This window comes from Hemiscyllium ocellatum, chromosome 19, assembly GCF_020745735.1.
Source record: "Hemiscyllium ocellatum isolate sHemOce1 chromosome 19, sHemOce1.pat.X.cur, whole genome shotgun sequence".
NCBI classification, from domain to species: domain Eukaryota; kingdom Metazoa; phylum Chordata; class Chondrichthyes; order Orectolobiformes; family Hemiscylliidae; genus Hemiscyllium; species Hemiscyllium ocellatum.
Window position 1 is genome coordinate 31,352,576 of NC_083419.1, and position 21,931 is coordinate 31,374,506.

At 39.5% G+C, this 21,931-nt stretch overlaps 1 protein-coding gene across 1 annotated transcript in view; it reads right to left on the bottom strand.

Annotated features, from left to right (window-relative positions):
* The window catches only part of cftr (CF transmembrane conductance regulator), a 117,254-nt gene that overhangs the window by 6,047 nt on the left and 89,276 nt on the right, over positions 1–21,931 (bottom strand). The window contains exons 21-25 of the mRNA XM_060839338.1: positions 17,020–17,247; positions 15,707–15,807; positions 15,197–15,424; positions 6,024–6,179; positions 4,698–4,787 (exon numbers count right to left, since the gene is read on the bottom strand). Of these exons, the coding sequence (XP_060695321.1) occupies positions 4,698–4,787; positions 6,024–6,179; positions 15,197–15,424; positions 15,707–15,807; positions 17,020–17,247 (803 nt within the window). The remainder of the gene's footprint in view (positions 1–4,697; positions 4,788–6,023; positions 6,180–15,196; positions 15,425–15,706; positions 15,808–17,019; positions 17,248–21,931) is intronic.

The window sequence follows — 21,931 nt, forward strand, 5'->3', positions numbered from 1 at the left end:
CTTCACAAACCTTATCGAGTTCTTTGAGGATGTGACTAGAAAGGTTGATGAGGGTCGAGCTGTGGATGTGGTATATATGGACTTCAGTAAGGCATTTGATAAGGTTCCCCATGGTAGGCTCATTCAGAAGGTCAGGAGGAATGGGATGCAGGGGAACTTAGCTGTCTGGATACAGAATTGGCTGGCCAAAAGAAGACAGCGAGTGGTAGTAGAAGGAAAATATTCTGCCTGGAAGTCAGTAGTGAATAGTGTTCCACAGGGCTCTGTCCTTGGGCCTCTACTGTTTGTAATTTTTATTAATGACTTGGATGAGGGGATTGAAGGATGGGTCAGTAAGTTTGCAGATGCCACAAAGGTTGGAGGTGTCGTTGACAGTATAGAGGGCTGTTGTAGGCTGCAGCTGGACATTGACAGAATGTAGAGATGGGCTGAGAGGTGGCAGACGGAGTTCAACCTGGATAAATGCAAGGTGATGCATTTTGGAAGGTCGAATTTGAAAGCTGAGCACAGGATTAAGGATAGGATTCTTGGCAGTGTGGAAGAACAGAGAGATCTTGGTGTGCAGGTACATAGATCCCTTAAAATGGCCATCCAAGTGGACAGGGTTGTTAAGAAAGCAAACGGTGTTTTGGCTTTCATTAACAGGGGGTTGAGTTTAAGAGCCATGAGGTCTTGTTGCAGCTCTATAAAACTTTGGTTAGACCGCACTTGGAATACTGCGTCCAGTTCTGGTCGCCCTATTATATGAAAGATGTGGATGCTTCGGAGCGGGTTCAGAGGAGGTTTACCAGGATGCTGCCTGGACTGGAGGGCTTATCTTATGAAGAGACGTTGACTGAGCTCGGACTTTGTTCATTGGAGAAAAGGAGGAGGAGAGGGAACCTAATTGAGGTATACAAGATAATGAGAGGTATAGGTAGAGTCGATAGCCAGAGACTATTTCCCAGGGCAGAAATGGCTAACACGAGGGGTCATAGTTTTAAGCTGGTTGGAGGAAAGTATAGAGGGGAGTCAGAGGCGGGTTCTTTACACAGAGAGTTGTGAGAGCATGGAATGCATTGCCAGCAGCAGTTGTGGAAGCAAGGTCATAGAGGACATTTAAGAGACTGCTGGACATGCATATGGTCACAGAAATTTGAGGGTGCATACATGAGGATCAATGGTCGGCACAACATCATGGGCTGAAGGGCCTGTTCTGTGCTGTACTGTTCTATGTTCTATGTTCTATGATTAGGGCATAATCATTTGCACAACAATTCCTCAGGATTACATTTACATTATCTCCGAGGATGACCTTATCCTTCCATTGTACCTGGGGTGACATGTAGTTATGAGGGGGGAGTGGCCAGAGTACCTGTGAGCATTACCAACTGGCCTATATAAAGTGGATGTGTTTTCTTTGTTTGGGGGAGCTTGACTCAATTTCGCTCGCCTGCAAAAAGGGTCAAATGGAGTCACCTAGCTTGTACAGGCTTTAATAAACTTTAACTGTTTGCAGAAGTTGGTGTGTGCGAATTACATCTCATGTGTGAAATCTCAGGAAAAGAACCTAACAAAGGGAGGGTAAATGGAGATATTCAAGAGGATATTAGATTATTATTTAAATGGAAACAATGTGCTCAGAAATAGGAAAAGGTAGGAGAATGGCACTAAGTTGTGACGACAGCTGGTGCAGACTCAATGGGATGAATAGCCTCGTCCTGTGTCATAACGTTCTGTGAATCTGTGATTCTTTAGAGGGGGTGCTGAAAAAAATGTCACGAGAATGGTTCCAGGTATACAGACCTTACGTTACATGGATGGATTCCATAAGTTGGGTTTGCTCTCTGTAGAGAAAAGCTTGAGAGGGAGTTTGATAGAAGTGTCCAAAATTATGAGGGATCTAGACTCAGCCAATGAAAATGTTTTATTGCTGGAGGAATGGAATATAAAAGTGGGGCAGTTTTGCTACCGTTGCATAGAGCAATAATGAAATCACATCTGGAGTGTTAGCCATAATTTAGGTTTCCTTATATAAGAAAGGATGTAAATATGAAGAAGGTACAGATGACTTAGGGTGGGAAAGGTAATATTATGAGGAAATGGTGGACAAGCCAGGCCTGTATACATTAGATTTTATACTCTTTGTAAGTCAGAAGAGTGAAAGACAATCTTATTGAAACACAGGGAGACAGGATTTAAGAGCAGCAGGAGCTCCTTTGGAACTGTAAACCTGCTTCAATAAGACTGTGGTCTCTTAGCTCTACCTTCCTGTCTGCACGCCATAACCTTTGGCTCCCTTTTCTATCAAAACTAAAAAATTTGAAAATTGAAACTTCATCATTTCTTGGGAAGTAACTTCCAACTCAAACAAACAAAATTTAAAAATTTCCTCTGATCAATGTTATAAAACAGTGATTCCTTAGTCTTAACCTATGTCCTTCAGCTTTAGTCTTCTCTACAAGAGAAAATATCCTCCAGGTAACCAATCTATCCAGTCCCCTCAACATGTTTTAGTAAGGCCACCTCTCATCCTTCTAAGCTACACCAAGTATAAATAGGTCAAACCTGTTCAACCTTTCTTCATAACATAAGCTCTTCATACCTGGTGTGAGTTGAGTAAACCTTCTCTAATTTGCATTTCTTTTTGTATTCCCTTGTGAAATGTGGGCATTGCATTGCTCATTCCTAGTTACCCCTGAGAAGGTGGTGGTGAGGTGGCTTCTAGCACCATTGCAGTCCATGTGCTGGAGTAATTATTTTCTGAGTAATTACATATATTTTCCAAAAATGAAGCCAAAAAAAATTCAAGTATTCCAGATGGGGTCTCACCAATACCCTCTACAGCTGTAATAAAATCTCTGTACTTATTTCTTCTATTCATCTTGCAACAATCAACATTCCATTTGCCTTCTGAATCACTTGCTGTGCATGAATACTAGCTTCATGTGATTCATTCACCAGGACACCAAATCCTTCTGCAATACTGAATTCTGGACTGCCTCTCCATTTAAACATCATAATTCTTCTTGAAAAATGGATGGATTTGCATGAATTAAGTTACACCTCATGTGCGAAATTTTTGCCTGCCCATTTAACTCATCTATATCCCCTTACATACTTATTGCTTTCTCTTGACAACCTAACGTCTTACCTATGTTGTCATCATTAGAAAATTTAACTACCATATTTATGATCCCATCATCCAAGCCATTATATATATTTGAAATAGCTGCAGACCCAGCATTAATTCCTTTGGTACTTCACTCATTAGAGCTTCTTGATCCAAAAATGGCGTGAACCCTGAGGGGTTTGACAGGACTGATATTAAAGGATGTTTCTCCTTATGAGAGAGATTGTGACAGAACATAGTTTTAAAATAAGGGTGTCCCATTTCAGATGGAGATGAGGAGGATTCCTTTTCCTTGCAGAAGTCATGAGTCTTTGGAACACTCTTCCCTAAAGAGCAGTCATGGCATGATCATCAAGTATTTTTAAGACAGAGGTTGGCAGGTATGTGCAGTTGAGGCTAAAACTAAGTGAGCCATGGTCGTATCGAATGGTGGATCGGGTGAGATGGATCAAATGACCTATTCCTGCTCCTAATTCATGCATTCGTATTATTGTAGCTGGGTCTGAAAACAAAATGCTTGATTGAGTGCAGTGTGTACCAGCCACTTTAATGATGTAATCGGGACTTAGTCAGAGTAAAGAATCAATTTATAGGAGACAGACTTGGGGCTAGTGTGGTCTTAACAGTCTCTGCGGTTAGGTAGATCATATTCATGTAACATCAATCGTTAGGGTAATGTAATAGACTTAGCAAACAATCCGATACTGTTTACTCAACAAGATTCCTGTAGCTGTATCAGAAAGGTGGATATCTTAAACCATACTAGATCACTTTAGGCTTGAAAGAATCCACACAAAACACATGTATGTTCCTACTGGTGGAAATTATCAAGAACCATAAGGAATCAATTTAAGGTGACTAAAACCAATAGTAACATTAGAAAAAAGTACGTACGCAGCCAGTGATCAGGATCTGGAATGCATCCTGCCTGACAGTGTGACTGAACCAGACTCAATTATACCTTTCGAAAGGAAATTGGATAAGCAAAAACGGGTATGGAGACCAAATGGCATCTTTCTGTTGCATAAACATTCTATTCCTCTATGATTCCCCAAAGTGGAATTAATGTTTGGAAGTAGGCTTGTCAAAAACCAAAGATCAATATTGGTCATTTGAATGAATTGTGAGTACTTATAGGGAGTAGTGAGTCAGCAAAGAGTCAACAGCTTCAAACAAAAATTGAGAGAAAGGGAAGTACATTTTTTAAGGAAGTTATTTGAGGAAATAAGCAATTAGTGTTGCATTAGCAACTCAAACATTGCTCCAGCACCTGAGAAGAAATTAATCAACAGCAAATAGTTTGAATTCACCCATTTTATAAAAATAGAAGGCAGTTTGCTCAACACAGAGACAGCATATATAAACTGAGTGCAAAGCAATTATGCTGGAGCTTTTCAGTGTAATTGTCAATACAATAAACATTTTTATCATTAGAGAAAATACATTATTTATAACCTGAGACAAATCATTTAAATTGCAATTTTAAATATTAAACCTGGCATCACAGTTACTTCAGTTCATCCACAAGACTGAATGATGCACTGTATTTATAACTTATCACCCAAGAAACCGACAAATGGTTTACCTCTTCAGTGACCTTCCAGATTTCCTCATCACTCCACTGTTCATAAGGATCCAAGTTCTTCCGGAAGGTTCCAGAGAACACAAAGACTTTCTGTAAGGCAGAATATTGAATTACAGCTTTTTTCTGAGGGATTTTGCACAAGTTTATTACTATCCTGATGGACATCTTCATCAATATTTCAACAAAGGATGAAAAGGTTGGAGAAACAAGGCTTTTCAATCCATTTTCTGTTGTTTAAGCCAGTTCAACCAAAAACATTTTTGGTTGAAGGATCCTTTTTCTAATGGGCTAGCAATCACACCACCCACCCACGCCCCACAGTCCATTGAAGTTGTAGTAGTGCACAATACTCGTTTTATGAAAATGCTATATATAAACGTATATTAATAATTCTTCTAATAAATCAAAATTTTACTTACACAAATGAATGAAATGGATGTGCCTACTTCTCACAATAGAGTCTGTCTATTTTTGACAGCAGCATGGAGAAGGCAGGAATACAGAAGAGTAGAAGCCCAGAGAAAAAAATGACATGCAGATTAAACAGGAGCATGGTGAAATCACTGCCAAGAGAAAGCACTAAAGTAGTAAGTGGAGAGTAGATACATGAGAGTAGGAGTGAGAGTAGGGTGTTGCAGGAGAAACAAGTGAAATAGGAGCACTGGGGAAGCAGAGCACCGGAAGGGACAGGAGCACTGGGTGGGGTCAGGAGGATGGAGAGAGTAGACAAATAGAGTGAGCAGGTACATGGAGTGAGTGCACAGGCAAGGGGAATAGGAAACATGAGGACTGCTACAATGGTCGGGGAGAACAGGGGCATGGAGGAATTGGAATGTGCCTCTGGTCATTACTAATGCATTCCTTGTGTCAAAAATACACTGAATCATTGCTCACCTTAATGACCTATTAGGTCACCTGCATCCTAGACCTTTTGGAAAGTCTCTACAGTTCCAAGCTTGGGTGGCCAATGCCGGCCTGATCAAAGCAAAACATGACCTTTACTCATGCACAAATGCTAACATTGTTCCATAACTTCTGGGTCTACCAAATTTACATGCACTGGAAGTCAATGAAATTTCTAAATTCTTGATATATCTATTATGTAAGGGAAATAATTGAAAATTTCTCCTCAAATGCAAAAATTGCTACTAACGTAGATGTTAATTGTTATCATCGGTCTAATGTAAATCATGCCAAAACATCCAATATCATTGCACTGGTTTAAATCAAAAGAAAATCAAAAAGAGGCTGTCACTGACATGCAGTACATGACTTTTATTCAGAAAATCTGAACTTTGTAACTGTTGGCAATTTGGAAAATATTACCTGTGGAATGACGCCAAATGCTTTTCTCCATTTTTGCAATGAGACTGAATTCCAGGATATCCCATCAATCTGAATTTCCCCTTCAGTAGACAAGAGACGCAAAAGAGCAGAAAGTAATGTGCTTTTTCCAGCACCTGTTCGTCCCAGCAATCCAACCTGTTTTTATATCCAGAGCACAGATTTTAGTAAACCTACTAAAGCAACTCAGGAATTGGGCTTAGCCATTGGAAATGGTTGATATGATACGAAAGCAACAAAACCAAACCTTGTTACAAAGCAAATCACTTGTAACAATTCCCTATATTTCAGAAGTGATTCATGAGACAACTATATTACAAATACTGTAAGGAAATACTTTGGACATTTTTACCGACAGATGATATTAAATTTTATATTAAAACAGATTTATTTCTATTTACTCAGCATTTATCTGAAATGATTGAATAATACTGATGTTGGAACTTGAATCTTTCATGTGTTATTTTGCAATTTGTATGTTGAAAAAGTTTAAACTACCTATTGTTGAGGTTGGCGTGGACTGGTTGTCCACAAAATGGCCTGTTTCCATACTGTAGAGATTCTAATCTATGATTTTACTAAAGAACTCTATTGCCTAAAGCTGTTTCAGAAGAGTTTAGTCTTGAATTGACAGGATAGAGAACAGGAGATGTACAAAACGACTAGTAATATTAAAAGCTGATTGAATGCATTCTAGATCGCTGAAAGAAACCAAGTTATAGTAACAGAGATGTAGGTCTCAATCCACATATGCTGTAGGAAGGGGTGGGACTGCTAATGTTGCACAATGTATCAAGTATTGGGAGAGGAATAAACTAAGAAACTACAGGCCAGTCAACCTATCTTCAGTGGAGGTGAAGTTATTTAAAGCCATTATCTAAGATAAGGGAGCTTTAATTCAGAAATTGAATTCATTCCGTTAAGAATAGTCGACAAATACTAACTTAACTGAATTATTTGATGAGATAACAGATAAGGTTGATACAGTAAATATATATACGAGCATCCGTAAGGCAGTCAATAAATTTCCATACAGAGGCTTACTGAAAAGTGATGAACTTGCAGTTATATGGTGCTCCAACTCAATGTCCAAAGTGGTTTATAGCCAATAAAACAGTGTAACCACTGCCATAATACATGAAACATGACAAGCAAGTAGTGCAATTTTCCATAGCAATGTGATGATTACCAGCTAGCCTTTTTATAAAGGGTGTTTTACCTGATGCTGCAATTGGATATTGCACATTAAGCGTATATTGTGTTCAAGAATCCAATAGATATTTCTTACAGCTTATTATGTATCAATATTACATACCTCAGGCGCATACATGATTTAGGTAAAAACAATGACTGCAGATGCTGGAAACCAGATTCTGGAACTTGGCTAGTATTAACCAATAGATTACAACAGAGACACACACTTTCAGTAGTTTCATGCTCCAAATAATCTGAGGGGAAATGGAGTATGAGATGCTTATTCCCTCAGGTCATGTGCAATGATTCAGTAATGATATCAGAGTATATCTCTTAAAGGTATACTGACATACTTACCTGTGAGACATAAAACAAATAATGATCGAGAAAAGAACTGATTCAATGACAGGAAGAAGTGATAGATATTTTTCAGGTTGGGAAGAAATTCACAATGGTGTTCTGAACGAATAATTTTGAATTGATTACAAATTGCAATTTTTGTGAAGGATATAGACTCAGTTGTATACATTATACAGTTTGCACATTACATAACATTTAGTTAAGCAAATAATGGGGCTAAAGCAGATAGGTTCTGTGACCCTGATAGCTTGCACCCTAGGATCCTAAATGAAGTAGTTCATGAGATAGTGGAATTTTGCAAAGGTCCACAGATTCTGGAGGAGTACCAGAAGATTGGAAAACTGCTAACGTGACAACTAGACAGGCAAAAGCAGGCAACTGTAGGTCAATTAGCTTAATATTTATTTTTGGAAATGTATTGATATCAATTACTATAGAAGTAATAGCAGAACATTTGGAAAATCATAGCGTAATCAAGCAAGGTCAGCATGGCTTCATGAAAGGGAAGTCATGAGTGATTCATTTATGAGAGTTTTTCAAGGAAGTCTCAACCAGAATGGATCAAGGGGAACCAGTAGATGTGTTGTATTTGAACTTCCAGAAGGCATTAGACAAGGTACTTCACAAAAGGTCAAGTCATAAAGTAAGAGCTCACATTATTGTAGGTAGTATATTGGCATGGATAGAGACTTGGTAATGGGCAGGAAATAGGGTTCTTTTTCAGCTTGACAACCTTAACCAGTGGGATTCAACAGGGACCAAAGCTGGGACTGCAGCTGTTTGCAATATATATTAATGACTTGGAGGAAGGAAGTGATTGTATTGCAGCCAAATTTGCAGATGACATAAAAATAAGTGGAAAGGCCAGATGTGAGAGTGATAGGAACAGCTTACAGAGAGATAGTGACTGGTTAAGTATGTGGGGAAAAAAATTGACAAATGCAGAATGACATGGGAAAGTACAAAGTTGACCATTTTGGAAGAGAGAACAAAAGAACAGACCATTATTTAAATGGAGAAAAAAACTGCATAAAGCTGTAACACAAAAGGGACTTGGGTGAAGCACAGAAAGCTAGCATACAGGTGCAGGAGGTAATCAGGAGGGTGAATGGAAGTTTGGCTCTTATTTCAAGGGAGTTGGAGTATAAGAGTAAGGAAGTCTTACTCCAACTGTACAAAATGCTGGTGAGACCACATCTTGAGTACAATGAGTTGCTTTGGTCCCCTTATTAAGGAAAGATATCATTTCATTGGAGGCAATTCAGAGAAAGTTTTCTCGGATGATCTCCATAATGGATGAATTGATATACGAGCAAAGGTTAAATAGCTTGGGACTCTATTGATTGGAATTTAGAAGAATGAGATGTGACCTCATTGAAACATATAGAATTCTTAAGGAGCTTGACGAAGTAAATGCTGAAAAGATGTTTCCTCTCATGGGTGAGTCTAGGGGCATAGGCTAAGAAATAAGGAAGACCAATTTAAGACTGAGATGAGGAGGAATTGTTTTCTCTCAGACCGTTATGAATCTTTGGAATTCCCTACACAGAGAGTTCTTTTAAACATTTAAGGCTGAGATAGATCAATTCTCGGTCAATCAGGGAATCAAGGATTATGGGGGAAATCGTAGGAAAGTGGACATGAGGAATACCAGATCAGCCATAATCCTACTGAATGGCAGAGCAGTTGTGAAGGGCCAAATAGTCTCGTCCTGTTCCTCTTTCTTCAGGACTTATGGTGATGTGGATAGTTTTAGGCTTCAAGATGTCACATACCAGTTGATGAAATGGGTAGCAGGGTGGAAGGAGAGCATGAGGACGTTTATGGTGATATACTTTGAGGGCTAATTTTGAAAGATGTTACAAAAAATAGGCATGATACTGAAAAACATAAATGAGAAGAAAGACCTTAGTGCCATTTTTAAAAAAAATTCATTCACTCATGGGACGTGAGCATTTGTTTCCCATCACTTGTTGCCTTTGAGAAGGTGGTAGAGAGCTACTTTCTTGAACCAATGCAGTCAATCCGTAGAAGCACAATTCCTTAAGGGAGGAAATTCCATGAACTTGACTCAAGCATACTGAAGGAATGGTGATATATTTCCATGTTTGGACAGTGAGTGGCACTATTTCAAAAAAAGGAAGTAATTCCCAATGTTCTACTTAATAGCCATCTTTCAACCACCATAACCAAACAGGCTGTCACATTGCTGTGGGAAATCTACAGGTGATAACATTCCCATGTATCTGCTGTCCTTGCCTTTGTATTTGAAATTGGTTAGGTAAAAACAATGACTGCAGATGCTGAAAACCAGATTCTGGATCAGTGGTGCTGGAAAAGCACAGCAGTTCACAGCCTTGAAGAAGTTTTCCTCCTCTCTCCACAAGAATCACAGGGAGTCCATCTCCCACTGCAACTCCCAGGTCATTTCCTCTGCCCTGAAGCTCTTCCACCTATCCACTCTACCCTCCTCCTTGACCTATCACATTCATCCCCTCCCCCACTCACCTATTGTACTCTATGCTATTTTCTCCCCACCCCCACCCCGCTCTCATTTATCTCTCCACCCTGCAGGCTCTCTGCCTGTAATCTTGATGAAGGGCTTTTGCCCTAAACGTCGATTTTCCTGCTCCTCGGATGCTGCCTGAACTGCTGTGCTTTTCCAGCACCACTCTAATCTAGACTCTGATTTCCAGCATCTGCAGTCATTATTTTTACCTAGTTAATTTTAACCCTACTGCAAATCCTCTTGCAAGGATGCTGGCCTTGAATAAGTTTTCCTTCTCTCTATATAAGAATCTCAGGGAGTCCCTCTCCCACTGCAACTCCCAGGTCATTTCCTCTGCCCTGAAGCTCTTTCACCTATCCAGTCCACCCTCCTCCCTGACCTATCACCTTCATCCCCTCCCCCACTCACCTATTGTACTCTATGCTACATTCTCCTCACCCCCACCCTCCTCTCATTTATCTCTCCACCCTTCAGGCCCTCTGCCTGTATTCCTGATGAAGGACTTTTGTCTGAAACATTGATTTTACAGCTCCTCAGATGCTGCCTGAACTGCTGTGCTTTTCCAGCACCACTAATCCAGAATTTGAAATTGGTTGTGGGGTTAGAAAGTGCTATTCAGTTTCTGCAATACATCTTATAGTTGGATCATTGCTGATCTGATCATTCCATATTTTCACCTGGCCCCAATAACCATAAGTCTTCCCTTGGGAATAAAAAAGGTTAAGAGATGATTAAATTAAGGTTTGCAAGGTGATAAACTATACAGAGGAAGCTTATCTCCTTTGGTGAGTAGGATAATAATGAAAGGTAATAGATTAAACATTATTGGCAAAAGAACTAGAGAGATGTTAAGGAGTATTTTTTCACTTATCACTGTCATGAGCTAGAATGCTCAGCCTATATTTGTGTTGCAAATTGATTCCATAAATAAATTTAAAATGGAGAGTGCTTGAATATGTAAAACTTTGAATAATATGGACAAATCTAGAAGTTACAACTGATAGGGACTGCTCTTTCAAAGAGCAAGCAGACACACAATGTGCTGAATGGTTTCTGAAATAAGTCCAGAGAGGCCGGTATCCCGTCACCAAGTTACCTTTTATTTACACATGGAGAATCCTTTACATTCCAGCTCCCTCAGAACCAGCTCTCAGAATGACCAGGATGTCTGACACTCCTGTTCTCATCTAGAAGAAAGTGAGGACTGCAGATGCTGGAGATCAGAGTCGAAGAGTGTGTGTAGAAGAGTCGATGTTTCAGGTATAAGCCACAATTTCTGATGAAGGGTTTATGCCTGAAATGTCAATTCTCCAGCTCCTTGGATGCTGCCTGACCTGCTGTGATTTTCCAGCACCATACTCTTCGACTCAGGCAGGGCTTTCTGTTTGAACCAGATTAACAGCCCCAATCAGGGAACGCATATTCTATGAGGTGTACCTGACTGATCTTGTTACATCTTTCCTCCTCTGAGTCCAAGGACATAGGCCAGTCGGTTTTTTTTTTGTTGCTCTTCCTGGGGTGGTTTAGCACAGAGTCAGGTTCCTCGATTGCTGCTTCTGATAATAGCTCATCCGTCATGCCTGGAGCATTTCAGAAGAAATTAATTCCCTGCTTCAGGTGGAAAAGGCATTTAGGCAGTGACATCCACCATGTCAATCTCAGATTCCAAGATCTCTTCAACGCTAGATGGAGAGGGAGAACCTACAGATTCTGGAACAGTTGCAATGTTGAGAAGCCAGGCACATTTTGCTCCTGCACCGTTTGGGAGTTTGCAGCGTTCATATGACCCACATGCATGATCAGGACTGTTACATCTACCAGAACTTTATACATTACTGGACCTGACTTCACATTTGCCATACCTCTTACCCATGCAGGGCCATTCCTGTGGTTCCTACACTGAACCTCATCCCCTGAAATAAACTATCTCTCTCGCTTAGGGGAGTCTTGTGTCCAACATTGGCGTTCCTGATGACTTTTCGCTAAATCCACCCCAAGTTCCAGACAGATGTGATTTAACCTGGTCCAGAGTCTTCTCCCCATTATCAATGCTCGAGCTATCCCTGTAGTTTGATGAGGGGTGGTCCCAGAAGCAAATAAGAACTGGGATAGTTTGGTATCCAGTGAAGCTGTTTCTTTAAATCTGCCGTTAATGTTTGGATCACTGTTTCTGCCAGACCATGAGATGAAGCCTGGAGTGGGACTCTCACTTCCACGTGGTGTGGGCTCTTGGCAGTGGCATGGTGTGGACTGGGAAGCCCAGAGCAAGATATTCTTGGCAGTATGGTGTGAACTGGGAAGCACGGAGCGGACACTCTCAGAGGCAAGGTGTGGGCTGGGAAGTCCAAAGCGGGACACTTTTGGTGGCATGGTGTGGACTGTGAAACCTGGAGCAGGACTCTGATAGTGGTATGCTGTAGCAGCGGAGGAGAAGTTGGACTCTTTTTAATTTATCCTTTTTTTACATTATTTTAAGTTAATGTGAATGGTGCCTCTGTATGGGCAACGGTCCATACTTTTCACTGTATTTTACATTGAATACATGGTGTGACAATAAAGGATAAGAGGATATTCCTAAAGAGAGGGATGATATGGAGTTGTCTTATATGCCAACTATCGATCAACTTTAGGAAATACTCAAATTCCTTGCTGGCAAACAATGTCCTGTTATCTGTGACCAATGTTTCCACATATTGCAAAAGATGCATGCAGTATTTCTATCAGCATCGCCACATTTGACAAATGAACTCTATGCATGTCCAGCTACTTCAAGAACATTGAGGCCAAGAAAAGACTTGCATAGTTGATGTGTAACCGAGTCCAGGATATTCCTGGTCATCCCTATGAATGTGGGGCAGCTGCTGGTAGTAATTTCTGTTTTTGTTGGCATTCTGGGCACTGCACCACTAACGAAACTGTCTGAATCTAATCCTGGCCCCCAAATAGAACTTATTGCCAGCATCTTTATTTTAGAAACCCCTAGATGACCCCAATAGAGTTCACCCAGTATCTGGCAGCGACCTTTGTTCAGGACAATCACTATTTCTCTCCATAATTTATGCCATCTTCTGCTATGATCTCTCTAGATCCAAAAAGGTTTTCAATCTAGTTGTTTGGTTTTCTCCGTCACCACCAGCTGTTTCAGTTTTTCCAAGACCGGATCTTTCTGTGTCCAAAATTTGATATTGCCAGCTGTGACTGGAAGTGTTCCAGAAAATTTAAAACTATTACAGATTCTTCCAGTGGCAGTACCATTCTTGGCATATCTAATTTGTAATTATGGTGTTCTAGCTTGTAATTATATACACTTGGTATTAGAACCCACAGCTGAATTCGGTCTGAAGCTATGGGCAGCACTGTCTTGTCCTCTTTAAGTGGACCTAGCAAGGGTTTGTGGTCCGTTTTTATTACAAATTTAAATCCATCACTTCCTGACTCCAAATAAGACCACCAGCCCTTCCTTTTCTAGTTGGGTATAGTTATGTTCTGCTTTGGCCAAAATCCTGTATGCATACACTATTGAGTGTTCCTCTCCATTGGGCCACCTATGAGCTAATACTACCCCAATGCCATGCAGGGAGCCATTGCATGTCAATACCAGATCTTGCCTGGGACCATAATGTGCCATAGAGGATGATAGCTGTTTATTTACTTCCCTGAAAACCATGTCTTGGCTGCGTGACCATTTCCAAGACTGACCCTTTCTTAAGACTTGATGTAAAGGTGCAGTATGGAGGCCAAGATATATGTGGACTTTCCACAATAATTCACCAGCTCGAGGAAAGATCTAAGCTCTAGTACAGAATGGGAATTGGGGTGCCCTCACTTTATCTTCCAATGGGTGTAACCTGGTCTTGTCGACTCTGTAGTCCAAGTTGGTCATTTCTTTTCTCTTCTAAGGTATATGTCTCACTGAGAGAAACATCTAAGGAATATGTCCAATTCTCTGAATGTTCCTTATTGGTCTTTCCTGTTATTTGCATGTTATTTAAATAAATGGAGACCTGGGGTACACCTTGTAAAATATTCTCCATTGTCATCTGAAAAATTGCAAAGGCTGATGACAGCCCAAAAGGCAGTCTTGTATATTGGTACAAACACCTATTGATATTAATTGTAGCATACTTCTGGGAGTTCTCATCTAACCACAATGGCAAAGGTGTCCACTCCTATCGGAATACCCTGCAACTCATATGCTTTACTTCCTGGATTTTCCAATTATAAAGCCAGTTGTCGTGCCTGTTTGAAGTCCAGTTGGACCTACCAGCAGTTGGTACTTTTGCATGGTTACGCCATTAATCCCTTATACCATACAGTTTCTCAGCATCTTATTAAGGGTCAAACCAAAGTCGCATGCCTCTGCCAGTTGTCTTAACCGAGTCAAAAATCCCAATATGAATTCTTCTCGTTCTTGAACTGCTGTGTAAAATCGATAGCATCTCAGAATTAGAAGAGGCTTGGGGCCATAATATGCCTTTACTTAATCCATCAATTCTTGAAAGCTTTTAGTATCTGGTGTCTCAGGGCAAGTTACACTACTAATAATCAAAAAAAGGAGTAGGTCCTCAAGCTGTCAGGAGAATTACACATTGCTTTTCATCTCCCCAATGTCATCTGCCTAGGAAAAAATAATGTGTTTTTCCCACGTACTGGGCCCAGTCTTTGACAGCAAGGTTGAATGAGTCAAGCTTCCTAAACAACGGCATGATGCCAGAAATGCTTCCCCAATTCAAAGATGATTGGTGCAAGTAAATTTCTTCAGGAGTGTGCTTTTCTCTCATCGCTGCTTAAATAACTCCACAGAGGCCCATTACTAAGCCACCCTTTATTTAAATGTGGAGAGTCATTGACACTGATCCAGTTCCTCAGAGTCACCTCTCGGACTTTTGTCTTGTCTGTCAGCAAGACTCCAAGAGTGGACCAGATTAACAGCCCCAAATAGCAAACTCATATTCTATGAGGTCCATCTAGCTGATCTTGTTACAATCATTACAATTTCATTCTATGTTGTAAATTTCTATGATTCTATTTGTGAAAGAACATTGGTTTAAGAGCGTACCCTTGCATTACAATGGATTATTTACTTTCTTACCCGTTGTCCTGCATTTACTGTGAAGGAGAGATCCTGCAGTACTGGGCGCCCATCATTGGTATATTTGGCTGTAAGGTTGTTCACCATCATTTGGCCTCCAGAGGGCCACTCATTGGCAAGATACTTGTTTTCAATTACAAGCACATTGGAGAGGTTATGTCGGTTCTTGGTTTCAGATTCTTCTGGGGGTATGTCAATATATTTAAATACACGACTTACAGACCTCATCTGGTGACAAGAACATTGTGAAGGGATATTATGAGTATACAAGCCTAAAGGTTCCATCCATTCTGAATTATGAAAGACCATCACTTAAACTTATAAAATTTTAGTTCACCAATTTCAATTATTCAGCAATTTTTTTTTGTTGAGTTTGTAAGTAGTATAATGCAAGCTGCGATGCATTGCAAACATAATGACAAGTAAAATATAACTTCGGGGTTGAAGTACTATTCCATCATGAACCACTAAACGTATTGAAGTACGAGATATATTAGAAATATTTTTTACCAGACTATCCACGTCTATGCTTGAATTGACAGCCCACTGAAGAGTGCTTGTGATGTTCATGGCTAAGGTGAGGATAATTCCAACTTTTCCTTCCCCAACATCTAAATAAAACAAATGATTTGTAAATTCATAAACTCTGAAATTCCTCTTCCAAGCTTCTCAGCTGTTACTGCAACCTTAAAGACTTGACATGTTTGACTTGTCTTTTGTCTGAATATACTTCCTTGAAGTGCCTCAGTAGCTTTAACACGTTAAATATATTATTAGCAAGGTAAGCCAAATAACCTCCTTCTGTGCTATGTCAGGCTATGTAACATTCTGTATATGAAAATTGTTATTGTTAAAGCCTTGATGAAGTATTTATTAAAGCAGTCACATTAAACTTCTATTTACATATGAGGAAAGCATAATACTCTGGATTCTGACTTCATGCAAGAAAAAATATGTCTATGCATGCATATATGGTGCACATTTTCAGGCAGTTCCTATCTATATAGATCAGTATTCATACACATTAAAAGAATGAGAATGAATGAATTAATGCAATGCAATAATTAATTAATACAACTAATGCTCTTGAAAATTGATGACCACAGATTTGGTGAGTGTTCACTATCTCCTGAAACTAGGCTAGGATACAGCTTTGAAGCCAAGTTTCCTGAAAGGCCTTCTGGGAGAAAGTTTACCCTCTCATTTATAAAGATGTCAAGACAAGGAAATCGGGCTGAGAGGTGATTGCAAATTTCACAAATTTGATTGGTGCTACTGGCAATAAGTGGGTTAATATGTAGCAATCCTTTGTGGTCATGGTCTCAACCTCAAAGATTAAAGTGATGTAATGATTCCATCATGATCTATTTATAATGCAGAATCCAGGATTGATTGCAAGCTGAGGAGAGGAACTGCAGAATCTCTGTCCTAGTGTCAGAACTCTTCACCCAAGCTTTTCAGCAACTTCAGCACACTCACTAAAGCCAGAACTTGGGTGGATCAGAGGGCAGGTGTTGGAGGGTGCATTTCAGTACTCACACATAGATGTGGATGTTTCAAGCCAATATTTACTTGCATGCATGCATTATTTTTAAAATTTAGTAATGAATTGAAACCCTATGTAAAAGTGCTCATCTAGTACTCCAACTGCAATTATTAATATTCAGTCAGTGCTTTAATTATACAAAATTATAAAGGATGATTATATCAATTAAGTTTGTTTCACAAGCTTTTGATGAAAGGCCCACACTTGAAACATTAATTAATCGATACTGTTTAGTGCTGACGGATATGCGGTATATTTTCTTTTCATCTCAACTTACTGTGTGTTGCTATGGAGATGAAAGTAATTGCAATGAAGAAGACGACAAATACAATGTCAATCCTCATCTGAAACCAACGCAGTGTTGAAAGGTAGAGAAACCAGTTTGCAGTATGAAGGTTCAGAGCCTTGTGAAAAAGGGTTTCAAAGTAGGACTGTCGGCCAAATGCTCTTACTGTCCACAGTCCTCTCAACGATGTGATGAGATGGCTGAAAATAGGGCTGCGAGCTGTAACCAAACAGATGCAAACACAGGGATTGTTATTAGTGTGGTATTTAATAACAGATTAGTACTTAAACCAAGGTAGAGAGTTTCCACAAGGTACATTGCATTTATGTTATCGAAATATATTTTGCTACCTACTAGCTTTGAACAAAGGTATTTGCTTTTTACAGGGTTAACTCAATTACGTTACTTTGGAGGAAGAATCAGCATTACACTCAAGTGTATACAAACGGACTGTATCCAAAAAGATCTTTTAGAAGGCATCACAGCCTTCACATTTTTGCACTGAGCTGTGGGATAAGCAGAGAAGGAACAAACATCGTTGGTACAAACACCTAACCCCCAGTTAACTTCACTAAATGTTTTATTCACATGTTTATCATAAATTTCAAGCATGTGTAAAGCAGCTGTCTCTGATATAAGTAACCGAAAAGGGAATTGTAGTCTAAAAGGTTAATACTAAAACACGGAAAAACTAAAACATGTCAGCAATGATGTTAGAGATCACATGAAAAAGAGACTCAGAGGAGAGGTGCTACAGTGTCTAAGAGTGCAAATAGTTCATAGTATATTGAATGATCAGTGATTTTAAAAAGAACCTAGACACCAGCAATCTCCTTTGTGTGATGTAGAGCAATTGAACTTTTCCAGATCTACTGCTATAATAACAGATGGTGACAATGAGTGAGAGACTCAGCAACAAGACAGAGTTGTGGGAGCAGCCCAGCAAATGAGAGACAGATAGCAGCACAATGACAGAAAAGAAATTAAAAATGAATGGGAAATAATCCTTAACAAGGGGAAAAAATAGAACGGATCTACTGCTGTCAGTATCTTTTGAGAATGTAGAAGGCCAACACAAATTGAAAAATGGCAGAACTTACGTAGACGATTCACTAGATCCAGGATCAACAGCCAAATTAAATATGGACCAGGTCTGTTTAAACAATTGGCAACATTGCAGTTGAATATTTATCAAGGCAGAGCATAAATGAAGAAACCACCAGTTAAAGAGTTTTTGAATACTTCAGTATTCAGTGAAACATAGTCATAAAGTAACTCAATAATGGAAGCTAAAGCCTGCAGAGAGAATGAATTCATTTACTAAGGATCTCTCTTGCTTGGCAGTTAAATGCAAATACAGGATAATAAAAGGTTGTGCTACTGGAGATCAGATTGTTGTTGAAATTTTGTAAGGAAAAATATTGATTTGTTACAGCTGATGGAAACTTTGACTTTCACATATTTGATGCAATTGGCAAAACTAAGCTGAAATTAGCAAATAGTTGAAATCTTTATTCAAGTTTTAATGAGAAGGAAATCATTATTCGGATAAACCAACTAATCAGATGCCCAGGAGGAAAACATGAAGGAGGAGCTGATATTATCTGCCTACTTAAACAATGATTCACGGAGCAGAAATGAACACTTGGGAGCTCTGATCCTCAACATGGCTGAGGAAGCTACAAATAAGATCAGAGAAACCGCCACAATGTTTATGTCTGAGAAATAGAGACTTTGGGAGAAGATGAGTAAGGATGTAAGTATTGGATAGTGACAGTGACTTGTTGGGAGATATAAAATAAAGGGTTCAACACTCACACATGTAAATAGTATGCAACTCCGGTAGTGATGTAGGGAATCTGATGATGGAAAGACTCTGCAGGAAAATACCAAGTCTACGACAGTAAATAGTTCATGGAATGTTCTTAAAAGCAATCTTAAAGCAATCTTAAATAGAACCTTAGAATCCAGAAATTTCTCTTAAAAGATGTAGATTATTCAAACTCTTCAAAGGCTACTGCTACAATAATAGTCATCAGGTCATGGTATCTAGATAAAGAAGAGCACAGATTTTTTTCTAATATAAACTTCTGGTCCTCCTCAGTTAAATTGAAATAAGGACCTGTGAGTAACTTGACATATTCATTTTACTTAATTTGTAAGAATGCAGATCATTAGAAAGATGGAATATGTTACTTATTTTTAACTTCCCTTGAGAATGGGAGGAGGTTGGGGCTGGGGGAAGGTAGTTGGGAAAGTGATAAGTAGATGAAGGTGGGGCTGAAAGTGATATGTCAGAGAGGAGGATGGAGCAGATAGGTGGGAATAAAGATGGATAGGTAAAACTGTTCAAGAGGGCCTGGGATAAAGTAGGGAGAGGGGAAATGGGGAAACTGATGAAATCCACATTGATCCCGTGTAGTTGGAGAGTCCCAAAGTAGAAGATGAGACATTCTTCCTCCAGATGTTGGGTGGTTAGGGTTTGGCGATGGAGGAGTCCCAGTACTTGCATGTCCTTGGCGGAGTGGGAGGAGAGCTAAAGTGTTCAACCACAGGGTGGTGAGGTGGTTAGTGCAAATGTCCCAGAGATGTTCACTGAAATGACCTGTAAGTTGGCATCCCCAATGTAGAGGAGACCACATCGGTTGCAAAGGATGCTGTAGATGGTGTGCGTGGATGTACAGGTAAATTTCTGACAGATGTGCAAGGATCCTTTGACGCCTTGGACAGAGGTGAGGCAGGAGGTGTAGGATCCAAGGTCCCCAAGAATCCTTCCACATCCATCAGATCCTAGGTCCCAAAGAATCCTTCCACATCCTTCAGACCCACACCTCCATCCATTGTTAAACCCTAAGCACCCAATGCCTGAAGGAAGAACACCTCATCTTCCGCCTAGGGACTCTTCAACCACACAGGATCAATGTGGATTTCACCAGTTCTTCCCAGGACAACATAAAGGTCATGGTGTTCCCATATATCTGCAGTGGTGGTGCTGAAAATGAACTGCAGGTCAGGGCTGAGAAAAATGAATAATCTCACCAAGGCAGGTAAAGTAAAACACTTCACCATCTTTTGCTTATTCCTTGCCTGGAGAGAACTCTATTCATTTTAGTTCAACCTCTTTTAAGTAAACATTTCAATAACTAACCCATCACAATGTACTTTGGTTAAGAAAGTCTCATACTCAATGCCTTGTCCAATATCTAGAAGCTGTAAGGGAAAATGCCTACTCTTCAGAATGGCTTTAGGAAGCTCTGTCAATAATGAAGAAGATTCTGAAGAGAGCAGTAATGGTCTTGATCTTGTGGCTACCCAGAATATAAATATTTAGTATGATATAAATAAAGAGTTATTTTGAAAGGTCTCCAAATCTAGAGACAGCTGTTTCATAATGTTCAGCACCATGCATTTTATTTTTAAGTGCACTCAACTTAGTTCACAAGACAGAACACTTTTTTTATAGATAGTTTATTAACTACTCAGTCTTACAGCTCCTTTTGCACACCAATCCCATCTGATGTATTTCTAATGAGTCAATTGATTAACCAAATAACGCCAACCATCTACTAATTACTTATTGTATTAACACAGTGCACCTAAAACAGCCTCAAAACTCCACATGTCATTGATCAATGGTAACACCAGTAAAAAGATTCAGCATTAAGTCAGAACAGCTTGAGAAACTCAGAAAGATGATTCTAGTGATCAGAGAGAGCATAGAGAAGGGTTTGAAACATTTTCCCCAGCAACTGATAAAGAAACTGTGCAGGAAGAAAATCTTTAATCAGAATAGGAAATAGAATGGATGATGCCACTTGCAGAAGCATTCAAACAATGGAGAGCCTACGGCAATCAGAAAAATTGCAGAATTTGCTCACTACAGAAATGCTTTAGGCTTGGCAATAAAAAGGAACAAAGATCAGGTAAGTACTTCGCTGTATGCAGTGGGCAGCATTGCAGAAGACATTTGAGCAACAGGGGATGAATAAAGAGGCTGCCACCTCCAAGATGATAATCAGAATCTTTTTATATTTACTTTGTATTTGGTGCAATGCCATTACTGAGCAAACAAAATTTAATTAAAGGGGAAAAATCAGCCATAAAAGGCATGAATGCATTTATCAATGAACTTTACCATTTGTCAGATGATTCCAGTTTGGAATGTTAAAGGATAACTCAGAGATAGGATCAAAATTGGGCTTTTAAGAATTTTTCTTCAGACCTTCTACCTTGCAGGAAAAATCTAATTTTTGACTGAAGAAATATAACCAGCTAGACAGTCTGAAGCAATGAAAAAACTACAGTCTTTATTTGGAGAGATGAAGATGTTTCATGGATTGTCCTCAGATTAGTTACATTGGAATAAAAATTTTGTTTCATGCAGTAAAAGAGGTGGGAAATATTGACCATTGTGGTTTGGGTGAGACATTTTTCCACTGCTATCAAAACTGAAGAGCGCTCAGATTCCAATTTTTAACATGAACAAGTGAAAACTCAACAAATAAACCACTTGATAATGTACGTAATTGTAGACAGGCAATGGTAAAGTCTGGAAGTAAGTTGAGCCAAGGTGCAAAACAACGTAGTAAACAGGCATCTACAACAAGTTCAAGTCTGAGATAAGATGTTGAGATGATTAGGAAGGAATAATTTGAATCTAAAAGTGTGACCTTTCTACCTTCCATAAAAATAGCCCCAACAACAAAGAAGCGTACCATTCGGGAAGGAAATTTGCCATCCTTGAGATACCTCATCTGGTCTACATTGTAACTTCAGGCACACTACAAAATTGTTGATACTTAAAATTCCCTCTGAAATAGCCTAGCAAGTTACTGAGTTGTATCAAACCATAGAAATGTCTAAAGAAAGAAAAATGGAAACTGATTGGACCACCCAGCTTTGA